Source organism: Archocentrus centrarchus, chromosome 24 (assembly GCF_007364275.1).
Source record: "Archocentrus centrarchus isolate MPI-CPG fArcCen1 chromosome 24, fArcCen1, whole genome shotgun sequence".
Taxonomy (NCBI): domain Eukaryota; kingdom Metazoa; phylum Chordata; class Actinopteri; order Cichliformes; family Cichlidae; genus Archocentrus; species Archocentrus centrarchus.
The window spans coordinates 10159799-10177459 of record NC_044369.1 but is presented as its reverse complement, the minus strand read 5'-3'; the positions used below and the strand labels follow the sequence as shown (position 1 = coordinate 10177459).

Below are 17661 nucleotides of genomic sequence, written 5' to 3'. Positions count from 1 at the left end.
GGAGCATTATCAGCCATGGATTGGCCTCCCCAGAGCCTGGACTTCAACCTTACTGAAGCAGTGTGAGATCATCTTGACAGAGAACAGAAAAAAAAGGCAGCCAGATGCCAAAGAAGAGCTTTGAATGTCCGTCAAGAAGCCTGGAGAACTATTCCTGAAGAGTACTTAAAGAAATGACAAGAAAGCTGCCTCAGAGAGTTCAGGCTGTATTTGAAGAATAAAGGTAGTCACACTATTGACTTTGAAGCTCATTAAAATTGTAGAAACTCAGTTTTTGCCTTATATACTGTATTTCAATGTATGTTTGCACATGTTTCATTAAATCCTTGCACCCGTTTCCCATTTTCCTGGCAAAGGAAGGAGGGGTGGCTCAAGACCTTTGCACAGTACTGTTCGTCGACAAGTTTCAGAACAAACAGAAGAAAATGTTTTACTTCATACTAATTATACCTTACAGGCCTTTTAAGATTATTTTTGTCAATATTTGCTTGTACTGTAAACTATGGTTGACAAGTACAGAAGTGAAAACATTTGCTCATAAATTGCTTCAATGCAGGAATAAATACCAAGCAGAATGTTGCAGCAGTCCTTTAACATGACTTAACCTATTAGGAAATGTTTGCTTCTATCCAGCTTCACCTCCTACAGTCCCTCCACTAGCCTTTTCACTGAACAAATCACACCAGCCACACTACAGATGACCCCCAGACTCAGAATACCCACATCTATCAGCCGGTCCTTCATAGTGAGGCGGCCCCACTGCAGTCTAAGGTGAAACAGACAGGGCAGTATGAGCGTCATTGCTGCCCCGGTCACACTCCCTGTCAGGCCCATCAAAAGGGAGAACCTGGGAACCAACAGAGCCAGCAGGTATGATGTCACCAACAAAGCGCCACGGACCACAAGTGCGGGACGAGAAACAGTTCGACATCCATGTTTGGAGTAAGACGAGATGGCAGCATCTGGAGAGATTGAAGCAGAGAAGCTGAAAAGATATACAGCACTAGACGGTTTGCTTTCACTATGAAAACAACTTTTGCTTTTGGGTCGTTCAATTTACGGATCACTGAATAAGTAAGTGGGTGTGACGCAACCGCAGCCATTAGACATGGTTGGTTAGGCGGTTGGTTGGATTAGAGCTGGGGTTTAACGGTTGCGAAACGCCCACATTCTGCCTCCTCCTACTCTGACTCATTGTTTTCCACCTGCACCTGTGTGGTGGCTTTAACTGCTAAATGATTGGAAGCTGTTAGTCGCGCATCAATACATCATTCCAAGAAAAAAAGAAATTCAGCAGTTTGATGACGCCATGACTGTCAGCATACCAATATGACCAATATGTCGATAGTCAGCACACATGTTGTGGGTTACTTTTGGCCTAATTTGCAGGATTTTATTCATTACGTTTGACCTGTTGCAATTTCAGATGGATCCCAGCTTTTTATTATTACTCAGCCTTTTTACATTACTTCAAATGTTACACTAATATCCTCTTGAAACACTCTCTGTTAGTCATGTGTTCACTCATGGTTGAATGAATCTGAAAGATTTTTAGCTATTAGCTGTCGAATCATATTGTTCATATTGGGTTTCATTTTCCCAACAAAGAAAATATTTGTCTGTCATGACTTCTGACTTCTCTAAACTTGACTAAACTTAAGAACCAACACCAACACATTTTTTTTTACACTGCCCCCTGGTGACAATAGACAGCTACAACATGTAGACGTGGGTCTGCCGGCGTAGCACTTGCAGACTACAAATGCATCTTTAATTGCACTGAGCTAGTGTACAGTCCACTCTGAACATTTTATTCATTTTCAGTAGGCGACCAACTGGAAGTTTTAGTATGTACTGAGACAGCACTCTGGATATATCTTAGGATTTTCTTTTGCTTTCACCTCTGAGCACGGTTTGCAGTATTTCAGCAGCAGCGTAGAACGGCAGAGGGTAGGACAGTTGGGCTTTAGCCAGCAGGCACAAGTTGACTAGAGGTCGTAGGTCAGAGGGCAGGTTATCTGTGATGACCTCACTGGTCTCTGTTCCCCAGGTCAACACTGCCTAATGGTGCAAGGAAACAATCAGTCAGTCCTTCAACTTATACAGACTGCCAAATACATGTTCTGTTTGAACATATGTGTGTTTAAAATAACAAAAACTTAATTTAACTCAAATTTGTGAACCTGTCCAATCATATTTTTGTCCATTTGTCACTAACCAGTAAGGAAAACATAGTTTTCATGATGCATGCTGCTCCATGGGTCCACCCCAGCATGGCATTAAACTGCCCCCTGTCTTCCATGCTACCCTCTAGAGGAGGGAGGAAAATCTGCGAGGTGTAGGAGAAGATGATGACGCCGACTGAGACAAGGAAGTCCTCTGGATCCACGGAGAGAGACAGGGAGGACCAAGACCAGCTGCTGGCACAACTCAAACAGTACAGCATGACCAACAGGCTGAGAGAGAGGCAAAGAGAAAAAAAAATAAAAGCTAATGACAACTGAATGAAAATCAATGTAAAATAACCTTTTAACTTACTAATTTAAAATGTATCAGCACAGTGATGAACACACACAATAAAGCAGGGCGCTTAAGTCCTAATTACACAGGCAAAGAGAACAAAGCAATGAAGTGTGGAAAAAAAAAATGCGACAAATAAAAGCAGGAATTATTAACGAGGAGATAAATTTGACCCGCATCAAACTATTCTTGCTGAAGAAGAGAGTCTATCAGCAACATCTTCAATGGATCAAACCTTTTGAAAACTATTTTTGTTCACTGAACAAATGCATTGTCGCAAAACTCGGAACACTTCACTCATAAATGTAGCAGACGACACTTTAAAAATGCATTAATTTAGAGGATCGTGATGTTGCATATTTTTTCCTTATTAAGAGAATATATGTAATAGAATAAGAATAATTTAATTTACTGAATTTTCGGGGAGGTAAAATTACCATAAATCCATAAACTCTGGATTCAACACAGTGTAATTTGATACAAATGAGTCTTACTAACTGATGTGCGCATATCTTATTCATGCAGTCTAACTTAGTAAAAAATGATATATTGATCTTGATATTCAAGCAGAGTTGCACAAAAGCATTTTATGATTACATGGTTTTAATTACATGATGAATTCATCTAACAGATACTGCTGAAGAGTGGCACAAAACCCCAAACTTTATATATTTCTTTTTGCCCTTGAAATTAAAAGGCAACGTGTATGTGAGCTTTAAGAGATCAGACAGCTGTAAGAACTCCGGCAGTCGGAGAACTCCTAGACACAACTCTGCGCTTCTTTTCTCATGCAAGACACCTGGTGTTAGAAATAAATCAAACAAGCAGGAACACCAGTGTGTAGCAGGTGAGAGCAGACAGCCTAAATAGCAGCAGCTGCAACATGATCACAAGAGTGAGAACGAGAGAGCAATTTAGACAGACTGCCTTGTTGTCTTGATTTAAAATGATTGGTGACTTTTTAAGGTGCTCTGGTCAGCCAGTACAAATCTGCTGCGGTGTCAGGACAAATGAGCTGCTGCTTTTATTCCATCACCTGATAAGTATGTGAGCCAGCGAACAGAGGAGGCTGAGAGTGGAGACTAGTCTGAGATCAGTCAGGAGCAGGCAGGGCAGAAGAAACACCAGAGACACCAGTGAACACACTGATCGAGGAACAGCCACCCCTGACAAACTGTCAGACAAAAGGCTTGTAGAGACGAGTAGGTAGAGGGTACAGGTCATCAACAGTTCAATGACCTGGAAGATAGCACAGAGGTAGATTTTTACTTCGTATATTTACTGTATATTGTACAAATGGTCTTTTCCCCATTATATATAGTGTTAGTCTATCTTAAATATTGTTAGATTTAGAGTAATCTGGAAAGTTACGTAGTTCCAGCATTAAGTTTTTATTATAGAATGATGTAATTTCACTGGCTTCCAATGCAACTCAGTTTGAATAAAGCTTCCTTTTGAATCCTCTCAAAAGTGACAATATTTTAAGACTCTGCCACAAACTCAGAAGATTGTTTCATCTGCTTTAAAGAAAAGTTTTAAATTTATACATTATATTTCAGAGTAAAAAACAATAGATTGCTTTACACTTGAAGGCATGTTACCTGAGCTATATTTACCATCAGTCCTCCAACTCCAGACCAATTCGGCCACAGACCTTTGCAGCAGGCCTCCATGATGTCCTGATAGCTGTGACGGACTCGGACCTTTGACACTGAGCCAGACCCTCCACTGAAATATACCAGAACCTACTATGATAAATTGTGTAATGTAACAGAAAGACACAAAACTAAGCATGGTCTCATTACTTTAAGTTGTTACTGTCTGAATGAAATAGGAGGCACAAATTTGTGACTGGTCCTTTTGTAGGAAAAAACAATGGCCATCGCAAAGAAAGGTTGCCTTGTATGTTTCTTTTATGCTTGTGTATAAGAAAAGTAGTGTATCTTGATAATACTCTCATACTATTTTCAGCCAAATGATAACAATGTGAAAGAAACTACCTTTTTTCTTCTTCATATAAACAGGACACCAGTGTTCGTCCCGTGTGGTTACAGACCCACGCCGAAAGAACCAACAGCACCAGACCCACATAGCCAGACTGGACCAGGGCGAAGGGCAAACCCAGCACAAAGATACCCTTTGGGAAAAGAAAGAGAACACATAAAAAGGTAGGTTTAAGAATAGTGTGAGAACAGCCTGAAATAAGAGATGAATCAAAAACTAGTAAGATGCTAAGACAGACCGTGTAAGGGTGAACTTTCTGGCTCAATCCGCATTTCATTACTTCCTCTTTCTCCCTGTGTTTCTTTCTTTTTTTTCTTTTTTTTTTTTTTTGGTGAAATCTCCCAAACTGAGTAATTCAGAAATAAATGACATGGTGCCATAAAAATAAAATTCCATACAAAATATTTAAATTAAAAAGTTTGGCATTATTGTAAACAATATATCACCATTAGACAAATTTATGCATTAATTATAGTACATGTGAGACCTCTAAGACAAGAAATATTAGTCAAAGTTAGTGCAGGATCATCACTGTACATATCTTGTGGATATGTTGTTCAGAAATAAATGCCAAAAATGTGCAAAATGTGAAAATTCACAACTTAAAGTGGAAACCGAAGAACAACGATGGCTGAGGAGAAGAGGATGAGAAAAGAGATGAAAGAACTCTTCACGGCTGGATGATGAGGAGGCGAGAGAAGAGTTTTGGCTGGATGCCTGGAGAGTCTGAGGATGCAGGAGACCAGCGGGAGCAGAAGGAAGAGGAGAGTCGAGCTTTGGCCCATCACCAAGGGAAAATGTAAATCACTGCCAGAGAGGGAAGATGGACGGAGTGAAACTGGGAGGTGAGGGGGGAAAAAAAGCAGGGAGAGGAGAGAGGAGGAGGAGGACACAGAGAGGAGAGAAGGTTGGAAGGAGAGGTGTAGCCTCACTGCCAGAGAGCATGAGGTTGGATGATGGGAGATCAGAGGAGACAACAAGCTACTTTGATGGAGTTGCTGTGTTTTGAATGTTGGAACACGGAGATTTGCAGACTCACTAAGAGAGTTGTGGAAGTACATCACAGAGCAGACATAAGCACACACTGTGGATGCATAAACAGGCAGACACACATTCTCTTTCTTTCAAGTTGGTATTTTGTAACTGGTGACTGTTAGGCATATGCTGATAGAGCTTTGATGTTCAAATGGAGCTGCTGGGGATGAAAGCAGTTTGAGAGAAATCTGACGCTCAAGTATTTGATTTCATCTCCCCGCTGCTCTCGCTGCACTTCTGTTTCTCTGTGCTTCTGCCAGCTAATTCCTAATTGGTTACTCTGAGCACAAGCACAAGCAGCTTCCAATCACAAAGGGGTACAATAAAAGAAGAAACAAATCCCTGATTGGCTCAAGAGAAGATGTAGAAGATTTTTTCCCCCCTTTTATTCTGCCACAATATGACAACTCTAGTATATTCTATTTACCCAACAGTTCCTTTACATTCTGTATCATATCTTACATAAGAAGCATTGGCAAAACAGTCAGAGTACCATGGCATTACATGCTGACAGAACAAAGTTTATTGCACGTTCACTGCACCATGCCTGGACTTCTGAGAGCAAGATTTCAACTGCTGCCCCTCAGGTCATGACCAGTATTTTATGCATGGACATGCCTAGTTCGCAAAAAGGGATGGAGAAATGTCTTATTTCCACCATGAGGGGATTAGATGGAGCTGACACAGGCAGGTTTGACATTTAAATAACTGAAAATGACTTTTTTTTTTTTTTTTTTACCAGGAACGAAGTATTGTTCTCAAGTTTAATCAAAAGTGTCTTAGAAAAATCAATAAAACAATGAAGACATGTCTAATTTGTGTATTTGTCATTTGTCTCATACTGTTTTTGAGATAGATACACCCTGGACACTTTATTAGGTACAATTCTTCATCTCGTGAAATGCAAGTATCTAATCAGAAAATTACATGGCTGTAACTAAATGCATTTAGACATGTAGACATGGTCAAGATAACCTGCTTAAGTTCAAATTGAGCCTTAGAATGGGAAAGAGAGGTGATTTAAGTGACTTTGAATGCGGAATGATTGTTTGTGTCAGGGGGGCTGATCTACATATTTCAGAAACTGCTTTTCTATTGGCATTTTCCCACACAACCATTTCTAGGGTTTACAGAGAATGGTTCAAAATTGAGAAAATGTCCAGTGAGTAGCAGTTCTCTGGGCAAAAATGTCTTCTTGATGCCAGATGTCAGAGGAAACTGGCTAATGGGTTTAAACAGCAACTCTAATAACCACTCATTGCAACCAAGGTATGCAGAAGACTGTCTCTGAATACACAGCACATCAAACCTTGAAGTAGATGGGCTACACAGCAAAATACCGGACCGGGTGCCACTCCCGTCAGCTCAGAACAGGAAACTGAGGCTATGATTCACGCGGGCTCACCAAAACTGGTTAGCAGAAGATTGGAAAAACATTGCCCAATCTGATAAGAGTTGATTTCTGCTGCAACATTTAGATGGTAGGGTTAGAATGTGGCATAAATAACATGAAGGCATGGATCCATTCTGTCTTGTATCAGTGGCTCAAGCTGCTGCTGGTGTAATGGTGTGGGGCATATTTTCTCGGCACACTTAGCAGTCTAAACACAATAGTCTACCTGAGTATTGCTGCTTCCACACCATGTCACAAAGCTCAAACACTCTCAAACTGGGTTTTTTTTTTTTTTTTTTAGCATGACAATTACTTCACAGTACACAAATGACTTCCACAGTCACCAGATCTCAATCCAATAGAACATCTTTGGGATGTGGTGGAACAGGAGATTTCTATTTAGAGTAAAAACTGGTTATATCGACACTGCAAAGCTTTATTAGAGTATCTATCTTGTGATTGAAAAGTCGCCATATAATGAGCGTGGAATGTTGCTCACTGAGATCTGCAGCTCTTTAATCAAGTCCCTTTTCAAACACCAACAATGGCAAAGCCCAAAAGGCCTAACCTGAGGCTACAAAACAAGTCCACAAGTCATCAAGGGACATCTTTTATATACAGTCAACATCATGTTGCAGGGTTTGCAGTATAGTGAGGTTGCATATGATTAGCCTATAAACTTGTAAATGATCAAATATTGTAATTTTGATTTATCATTTCAGTAATCATTTAAAATGTGGAAAAATTTCTGAACATTTAGATCATTGAGAGCTTCTTCTTTTTTCTTTACTCGTGGCAAATAAGCCACAAAAACAGATATTCTGCTTCTAGCATCCTAATAAACTTTTAGTCCAAACAAGATAAAAGAATGAAAGACTGTTTCCTACTTTTGTCAACAATCTTTCCGAAACAGAATGAGGGCATTTATTTTCCTTTTGGCTTGCATTTAAATGAGAAAATTGCAAGGAACTTGGGACTTAAATTTTCAACGTGGTTTAAAGTACAAAATCACTTCAAACAGCCATTCTTGTTCTCAATAACATAAGGTCCATATCTCTCATTTGAAACAAAGACACACCAACTGAAGCTGCCTCATTAACAATCAGATTGGAAATCAAACAGTTTCATTATTCCCGTGTCAGGAGCCTTGAGAGCTGGAGCTGGTTTATGCATTTTTGGCAGCAAATTTACTTTCTAATAAAAACTTTATTAAGCTGGCAGACAGTCAATTATACTGGCATCAATAAACCACCACAGGAAAGTACATATTTTCTTTTTAGCCTTGATAGGAGATAAAACTGCTGTTCTTTTCCCATTATTTAGACATTTGTTGGCCAAACAGCAGATCTGTGATTAATACCCTAATATTTCTTTAAACACCACAGATATCTTTTGTCTTTGATTGCTGCTATGTGATCGTTCATCACTGTCTGATATTTTAGCATCCAGTGAATATTAAGCCATAACCTGACCCGTCTGTAACCTCAAGTGAAAGGATTACCGAGGCAGTTGATTTAGTCAAGGTTGCTGATTACAGAGTGCTGCAGGTAATGAACAACCTATAAAACATTAACCAATCAAACAGCCCCGGAAAGCAGTTGATAGTGTTTGAGCCAAGGTACAAAAAAAAAAAAAAATGCTACAGGAAAACTATTCAAATCACAGAGTGGTTTGGGACCAAAATAAATAGCTGGAAGCATTTAAAAAGCCATAGCTTTAAATAAGCAATTTTAATTAGTAATACAGTATATATATCACAAGCTGAATTTTCATTGGAGACCAGGTTTCTGTGGCTTGCTTGGAAAAGACACCAGGTCTCTGAGGAAAACTGGGGGGAAAATAATCTGGCACTCAGATATAGAGTACCATCAACAAACCAAGCACATAAACTACTTATCTACTGAAAATCATGTGCTAGAATATGTGTTATGTGCTTATACAACACTGTTAACAGTATGTGTTTCGAGCAGTCTAACACAAAAGCTTCTGATGCAAATTCACCTCCGCTCCTGAAGGAACATGTTTGCATCTTAATTAGTCAGCATTTATCTGCATGTGACTGTGTATGGATGCATACACTGTATCGATACCCTAATGTCATAATGCATTCTCTATGGCTCTGGTGACACTGTTCAATTACACCAGAGTTATTCAGTAAAAAAAAAAAAAAAAAAAGAAAGAAAAAAAAAAACACATTTACATGAGTGCAGGCGTTGAATGCAGCCCAGCATTTACAGTAAGAGGAGCTATTAGCATTAGTGCCACGAGGACACGCTGCGACTGGGGGGGGACTGTCATTTTTTAAAAAACGATTTTATTCACACTTAATTTAATTATCAAGGCTCAAGAGTGCCTGACAAACAGCCTGCAAGACAAAAGAAAGCATTGTTCAGTAATATAAAACACAAAAGGAGTAAATTAAATAGCCTGCTTCATGCTTTTGGAATGATGTGTGCAGCTTAACACCTTCACAGTTGGCATTTCGAATTGCCATTTTCTCAGAGAGAGACAGATATGATGCATTTGCAGCTGCTGTTAACAAAAGATACGTTATCAGAAGACAAACATGAGGACTTTCTGTAAAGTCCTCGTGTTTCTGTTTGAATGCTGTAATTTTAAGCACTAAAACACTGACTCAAAATTCTGAATTGAGTGAAAGCACTGGGTTAAATAAATCCATAACTGGGTTAAATAACTTTGACTAATGTCTTTTCATAACTGTATAAGTCATACTAGTATTACTAGTAACATACTGAGTTATTACATTCATTTGGCAGGGAACAACTCAAGGAGTGTGTGTGTGTGTGTGTGTGTGTGCATGCGTGCATGTGCGTGTGCGTGTGCTGCTCATGGAAAGTGAAATCAAAAAGGAGAACCCGACTGGTACGGCATGGCTGCTTGAAAGCTATTAAAGTGTAAGTTTAAAAATGTTGTATAGATTATAGTAACATAAATTATGTACCACTGGCAGAAAATAAGGTAAAATGGGATTAAAAAAACAAAAACAAATCTCTATTCCTCCTTTGATACCATCAGCTCCTCATTTATCTGTTACTTTCCCAACAGCTTAAATGATTCATAAAAAACAAACAAACAAAGGGGGTCATTAACTTGTAATGCAGGAAATCGGAGCTGCTATATTTTCTTATAGGAAAATCATTTGACCATAAGAGATAAGATAAAAAGATAAGATAAGATAAAACTTATCTTAAAAAACTTATGCATGTGTGTATTAATGTACCTGTATTGCATTTGTGACGTTCCAGCCGGCTTCCCAGGCTGTGATGGTGGGAGAAGGATTCGGGCCCATGGTGCAGGGTTCAGGGCTCTGAACTGAAGTAGCCAAGCTCATGCTTGCTCTCTCTTTTTTGAGGCTCGTACAGAACTGAGATGTCCCTTCCAAGGTTTCCTCTCCTCCTTGAATCTTCTCTACTTCTCCTGAAAACCTGCATTTTACAGGTTTCCCTCTAGGAAGCCCAACTAGTCTGACGGACCGCTTCTTGTTCCCCTGATTCTGGCTGAAACCTTGAGTCTCCTTACTCTTACTTCCCATCTTGTCAGCTTGAATATCAGAGGACCTTTTTTCTAACCAAAAGGGGTCTACGGCTGAAGTTATAGTGATGGTCTTGGTTCCAGTGGAGATAACAGTAGCTCTGGTTTCTTTAAAGGCTGGGCTTTCCCATCCCGAGGAGCTGGCGGCTTCGTTACCACCTGGTTTAGCGGGCTCGTCTTTGTGGCTGTTTTCTCTTGATAATGGTCTGCTGTTTATTCTGATGCCATCAAATTGTGGATTAATATTGCTTGTGATGTTGTTAAAGGACGATCTGTTGTCCTCACAGTAACTTCGGTTCAACTCATCACTCTGGGTCAGAACCAGCATCTCTTCATCGTCTTCTTGAAAGAACCTATTAATCAAAACCACCTTTGAGCTTATGATTCATGTGCAAGCTTTTATTTTACAAAGAAGAACCTACATAAATCATATACTTACTCTGCCAGAGGATCAGATAATAAAATAAGATTATCAACATTATGGCTACTCCTTCTATATAAGAATTTTTTTTTTTTTTTTTAAAACACTCAGTTTAATCAGTTACGATAAAACTGACATTTATAAAGATTGATATATATAAAGGTTTACCAACCCTTGCTGGTGAGAAGACTAACCTTGTTGTCCAGTCCAGGTGTAGCCTTGACACTGCCCAACCCCACAGAGACCCAGCAGCACTCCAAGGCTGCTCAGGCCTTCGAGCCCAGTGAAGAGAGCCCATCTTCAGCCTCAGTGTCTGCAGAGTAAGCCTCTCTGTCTTTGGAGGTCTTAGCCTCTAAAGGAGCTGAACGCACACTGGACACATAAACTAACTCAAACAAAAATTCTCACTCACACACACACACACACACACACACACACATCTGTGTGAGTAATCACACTCACAGGTGTGTGAAGTGAGTGACAGGTTGATGAACTGTAACATTATAATATGCCAGTGTTTTCAGTGGTGAAGAAGTAAACAGTTATAATGGCCCACATGATTATTTAAGTACACTCAGGGAGTGGAGGCCAAAACTTAGAGTAGTCTAGCTTTCTTCTTCTTGTGCTTCTTCACACTCAATTTGAGTAGGATGAAGTACAAATAAATTTGTACTTCATCCTACTCCTTTTTTGAGCACACAAAAAGGAGTAGGATGAAGTACAAATTTATTTAATGCTACCCCTTGTGATGCTACTGGATATTATCAATTAAATGCCTACCTATATGTATACACATGTACACACATATGTGTGCATAAACATGCACGTCTACACATACATGCATGCATAATGCAATGTGCAATTCACAGACCAAAGCACTTTATTGCACCTAACTGCGCACCCTCTATAGCGCCGTACTTGGTTAAAAATATGTGTATTTGTTTTTAAACTGTTTAATGTTTGTGCATTGCTTTAATCCCACAGTTAATCCACTCCACACACCGCTCATATGGACATACAAAAACTTCTCCTAGCCGTCCGAATGTCGTTAAATTTAATGTGCATAAGTCATATCTTGTTGGTTGCTCCAACAGAAGGAACTTCATGTAGTTCCGCGTTCCACTTAGTTCTTGAAACTACAAGCACTTAAAACTTTTTAAATCTACAACTGATAAAGTTGCATGGTTTTCCTTTATGTGAAGTCTCTCTAGTGCATCTGTGCTTTGATCCTATGTTTTGCCCCAGAGTGTGGTAAGTTGTACGGGGCAGCAGGAGGAGCCACAGAGCAGTAGTGCACAACTGGACTCGCGTGGATAACTCGGGTGAACTTGCATGGAGCAGAACTTCTGACTTCTGATACTGTCTGTGAAGTTCCACCTTTTCAAACTCTTCCTCTGTTTTCCCTCCTCCTTCTGCTGTTGTCAGAACAGATGCGACACTTCACTGGCTTTGCAGCATCTTAACCTTTAATGTCCGAGTGCTCTTGGTTTGGATATATTTGTTGCAAGACCCTTGTTTTGGATGCAGTGTTCCCTGCATCACCAAGAGGGCTTCATATTCTATCTTCTCCCAACTTTAAGAGAGGAGGAGAGAAGAGAGAAAGAGGAGGAGAAGAAGAGAGGGGGGAGAGAGGGAGTTTGGATCAACTTGTGTGAAACTTTTCCGGCGTTCAACTCAACACTGAGCCGCGCGAGAGGACGCCGCGGACCACACAGCGCGCGCGCGGCAGGCTATAAGATATCAAATCAGATAGGACAAAATGAAGTTGCTGGTGCTCGTACTTACGACCGCGTTGCTATGGCAATACTGCCAAGCCCAGCAGAGAGGTAAGTCATCAGAGACTGATAGATAATCGATACGCCAATGTCCGGCGCTCGCTGCAGGAGTGCTTAACACAGAACAGCCGGAGCTCATTCAGCTGTGGCTGCTGCTCGTGTCCCTTAATGAGCTACTCAGTCAGTAATTAACTACACCTTTTAACTTCCGGCTATCAGTGCGGAATATTTTGACCAGTATAATCACAAAGTTGTGGATAACTCTTTACTGACTCCTTCTTTACTTTGGTTTTAGTTAACAAAAGGGAGGGAAAAGTATGTGAAAATCGTTCAAAGCCTATTTAAACACATTTGTCCATGAGCACCGTGGAAACAGCCGTATGCTGGAACCATAAGTTAAGAGATGATGAGATGTTTTTTTGGAGGGATTTATGCCCGCTTCCTCTCGTATCTGATATTGGAAAAACCCTGGGAAACACAAGCTTAATGGGTCAGAGACTTACTGATGGATTTGGTTATTTTTAGACTCATAAATCAAATTAAGTGCTTGACCTTAAATATAATTGACCTTGGCTTGGCTGTGCTGTTATGTGTTAATGTCACTTGAGTTGCAAAACAGCATAGACAGGGTTTATGATTATCCAGTCCATGTCACTGAGTTTTACAAAAGAGGGCTTTTTCAGTATAAGCAGTCCTATTTTCTTTGCCACAGACGGCATGATCATAAAAGTGCTTATTTATTTATTTATTCATTATCAAAGCTCATCTTTCTTTGCTCTCCTGTCACCATAACTAGCTATCATCCATTTTCCTTCCAAAAGGTTTTCCTCCTTTTTGGGTTTCTCTCTGCAATATTGTAAAGTCCATATACAGTAAGAATATATATGTATATGTTATTTTGAAAATTTGAATTGAATATAGACAATATAAATAGCTGTTTAATTGTTTTCTCCCTTCACTGAATTGTGAGGAGAAAAAAAAAATACAATTCTAACAGACAGAACTGTTCATTGATATGTGATTTTATGCAGCAAGATGAGCTTTTGCACACCCTTTAAATGAACAAAACTACACTTGGAGCAATCTCCAGAACCTTCCATGTGCATATAGCCTGTACTTTGTAGATGCACAGTCATTAAAGGAGTGATTGCACATTCACATTTAAGCACACAAATCAGCAGAGACATTTAACATATGCTGTATGCGCTATTGAATGTCATGCTTCTGTAGCCTTGTAATGTTCTACCCTCTAACTCACCACCAGGCCCAACTGTAAAAGCTAATAGCAAGTTAAGGTATTAGGTAGGGCTGGTTGGCCCCATCTGGGAAAACCAGTGGCATCTAGGTTATTTGCTTTCACTTCCAGGGCAAAAATACTACAGTTTTGGTCAAAGCCACTGGGACCCCATAGCACAGACTGGCAAAGTCTGCATCAGAAGGATGTTTGGTTAGTAGCACTTTCAGGCCAAAGTATATGTTCTGTTGTTCTTTTCCTACTTTATTTAATTAAATTTTTACCTGAAATGTAATTTTTACTAGCTTTAAAAACACAACCACTCCTTACGATACGTATATGATCTATCCATGCCAATCGTTTTAATTTCATATACTGATTTATAAGTGTTAAGATTTTTGGTCAGAGACCCCAGTATAATAGAGATGAATGGAATTCCATCAGAGACTTATGGTTAGAAAAATACTTTTAAAAATGTTCAACATTGCATCTTTGTAGAGGCAATTCACCTAAAAAAAAAAAAAATCCACAGAGCACACTGTGAACAGTTTTTGTAATATGAAGATTGTCCCAAATAACAGGAAACTGATCCTAGAAAAACACGTTTGAACATTTTTGAAACAAAAAGCTAAATAGTCTACATGTGTGGACACCAGCTGAAAAAAGATCTAATCTTAGTAAGAATTGGATTTAAAAAAAAAATAAAAATTCAGATAGTCCTTTCTTAGAGCTAATCATGCCATGAAATGCACTTGAGAAAGAAATACTGCTCTTTTTTAATTGGTGTGTGTGCGTGGTTGTGAAACATTAATTCATTTTATATGTGTGTGTGTGTGTGTGTGTGTGTTAGGGCCCTGACACAGTCAACAATGAAAAATGAGCAATGAAGCCTTGAGCAGAGATGGGGATTGACAGCTGAGATAAAACCAACCTAACATAGTGCACAATAAGAGTCAAAATATTCATGCAAGCACTGCTTGTAAGAGTTGTTAAGGAAATTATCCCACGCATCCATGAAATGCAGTAGAACTGGACTATTTTAATTGCTTCCAATGCATGGAGGTGATCAGTAAGGTGTTCGAACATGAATCCATGTAGTTTTATTCCTTGCATGTCCATGTTTGTGATGAAGCAAATGTATTGCTAGTCATCCTTTTTTTCTATTTATCCTCTTCGAAACATCTCCAAGTAGTGTTTAAACCTGGAGGGCTCTGGACCTCCTGCAGAGAAGAGGAGGGGAAGTGCCATCAGGATGCATGTGTTTCTATATATTGTTTGTGTTTGTGTGTGAGAGGCAGGGACAGAGTGAGTGAGTCGAAGAGGGTGGAAGAGGCCATCTGCCTAAGGAGCCTCATTACCAGCTGTGTCATCCAGGCATGCTCACAATCAGCGACAGAGCTCACAGAGACACTAGGAGATAATCAGAGAGAGAAGTGGAGGAAAAGAAGGTGGCAAGATGAAAGAGAAAAGGAAGGAGAAGCTGTTTAAGAGTTATTAGGAATTGGAAGAGCGATAGAGAGAAAATTGATGAAACAGGTAGACAGAAGGTTCAGAGGATATAAGAGAGAGGATGAGGAAGTTTAGATGGTCAACAAGGGAGTAAAGGTATAACAAAAACAAAACAAAAGCTTGACTGGAAATATAACCTTTTTTATTGTCATATTTTTCATGCTTGTATGTGGGTAAGAATGAAATACTTTTTGTTGATCAAGAAATAATGAGTATTTTTTTGGTCATAGTGTTCCCTTCAGCTTCAGTGTAGAACAATAAATGAACTAGACCAGCTTTTACTAACACGTTTAGCTGATTCTTCTATTTGAAGTTAAAAATATCTGTGTAGCTTTGAGTTCATATGAGAGGGTTTTGTCTGTGCTGTTCTTATTGGTTTGAAGTTGGCAGGGTAAGTTGGAAAATGTGATGCTCTACATTCCTCTTCATCAATAATGAGTTATCAATATTTGAATTTGAGGGTTTTTTCTTTTGTTTGTTTCTCTCAGTTGCCTCAGCATCGACCTTTGAGTGTTAAATACTTGGAGCTCTTTTTTTCCCCCCAAATTTTAACTTGGATCCACTGTGCATTTATTATCTTTGCTTGTAGATTTTTTCTTGACACAACAAGAAATCTTGGGGTCTTAAAGCCATTGAAAAAAGATAAACAGATTGATGCGAAAACACTGAGTTTTTATATGTTATTTGCAAATGTTAATCAGTGAACGTTATGTTGAGTACTAATACACTACATCATTATAAAGCCAGAATAATTAGCAAAAGATTGTATGCATTGGTCAGCCACAACATAAAAATGAACTGTTTAAGGCCACAGTCACACAGACCTGGAGACTGGTTGGCGACCCCCTAGTAACCAGGGGTTGCTACCAAAAAAACTGTAATCCTGAGCAGTAGCTGGAAGCTGCTGGCAGTCACTGGGTGAAATTGGTCACAAAGAGATAACAGTGCTGCACCAAAAACAGCAGTAAAACTGTCACGAATGCAGCGCAAAGTGGAAATGTTTGCCTTCAGAGTAAAAGTTGCATAAAGTAAGCATGTCAGTTGTAGCGCTATGGTCCAACTTTTACTTTGAAGGCGAACCTTCAGCATTTCTTTTTTTGTGGCGCACTTTTACAAGTTTCACCACTGCTCAGTGAGTAGCGGTGTAGTGTTTGCAGACAAGTTGGTGTCTTCCATGCAAACTACAGGTGACTGTGGCAATCTGTTTTTGACCAGAGCAATCACAAGCAGGTTTTTAATGCAGCACCCTCTTTGTGACCAATTTGACCTGGCAACATCCAACAACCTCCAGCAACCACTAGCAAATTAGTTGTAGAATACATATTTTTCTCTAGTGACCAGGGGATGCCAACTGGTCTCTAAGCCTGTGCAAGTGAGGCCTAATTTTATGTTGGTTCCCTTCATGCCACCAAAATAACTCTGGCCCATTGGGACATGAACACAACCTTTGGGGGTGCTTGGTGATATCGTTTACCTCAACATTAATAGTGAATCCATGGATCTCAGCTTTTGTGTTCCTTGAGCCGCTCTTGGGCATTTTTTCAGCATTGTGCCAGGGTGCATTCCCTGCTGTCACTGGAGAGGGCTTTTTTCGAGGTGAGGGGGTACTGTTGGAGGGTGGGTGCTTGGTCTGCGCAAGGTTTTGATGTCTGGTAAATATCAACGTAACTTAATATTTACTTGCATGCCATGACCCAATTTCCCAGCAAAACATTGCATTGTGATAAGATGATCAATGTTGTTCCCTTGACCTGTCAGTGGTTTTAATATTGTGGCAAATTTGTGTTGGTGGATACTATGAATTATTTTGCACAAACCTGGTTTTCATATGCTCGAATAACTTAGTATAACTTTTGTAATATAAATTTTGAACTCTGACTTTCTATCAGATGAGAGTCAGTATGATGCATGAGACTCTGGCGCCAAACCAAACAACTGTACTGATAAAAGATAGCAAAATGTCAAGAATATGTGGCTGTCACTGGGGGAAAAAAGTTGTTAGAAAAGTTAACTTGTTGGAGTTTTGTGTGTATTAATGTGAGTGTTACTAGCCTGATTTGCATGAATAGATGTCAAGTAAAGTCACTAGAGACACTAGTGTGGAATGAATCCAGACAAGGCTTGTAAACCAACTGAGAAATCAGCCATTTTATTCAGCAAATCCATGTGACTTACTCTTAATCTACTGTCCTGCAGAAACCTCATACCGCCCATTAAA

At 39.6% G+C, this 17661-nt stretch overlaps 2 protein-coding genes across 3 annotated transcripts in view; one reads left to right on the top strand and one right to left on the bottom strand.

The window, feature by feature from the left end:
• Positions 1 to 203: 203 nt before the first annotated feature.
• Positions 204 to 11223, bottom strand: LOC115774687 (vesicular inhibitory amino acid transporter-like). Its single transcript, XM_030722056.1, has 8 exons — positions 11120 to 11223; positions 10194 to 10857; positions 4521 to 4657; positions 4122 to 4248; positions 3557 to 3759; positions 2219 to 2456; positions 1902 to 2061; positions 204 to 962 (listed from the first exon to the last, which is right to left on the bottom strand). Exons 1-8 carry the CDS (start codon positions 11221 to 11223, stop codon positions 643 to 645), a joined length of 1953 nt encoding a protein of 650 aa, XP_030577916.1. The 3' UTR covers positions 204 to 642.
• Positions 11224 to 12648: 1425 nt separating this feature from the next.
• lama2 (laminin, alpha 2) overlaps positions 12649 to 17661 on the top strand; it is a 224728-nt gene continuing 219715 nt past the window's right edge. For both annotated transcript variants that reach the window (XM_030721257.1, XM_030721256.1), the window contains exon 1: positions 12649 to 12751. In XM_030721257.1, the coding sequence (XP_030577117.1) occupies positions 12685 to 12751 (67 nt within the window). In that variant the 5' untranslated portion in view covers positions 12649 to 12684. The remainder of the gene's footprint in view (positions 12752 to 17661) is intronic.

Bases quoted from the DNA above. Each gene is read 5' to 3' on its own strand.
- LOC115774687 (XM_030722056.1), bottom strand. From the start codon at position 11,223: ATGGGCTCTCTTCACTGGGCTCGAAGGCCTGAGCAGCCTTGGAGTGCT. The intron at 4,249-4,520 runs GTAGTTTCTTTC...GGTATATTTCAG, and splicing joins TTATATGAAGAAGAAAAAAG to TGGAGGGTCTGGCTCAGTGT. The intron at 963-1,901 runs GTGAAAGCAAAA...CAATCTCTCCAG, and splicing joins ACTGCAAACCGTGCTCAGAG to ATGCTGCCATCTCGTCTTAC.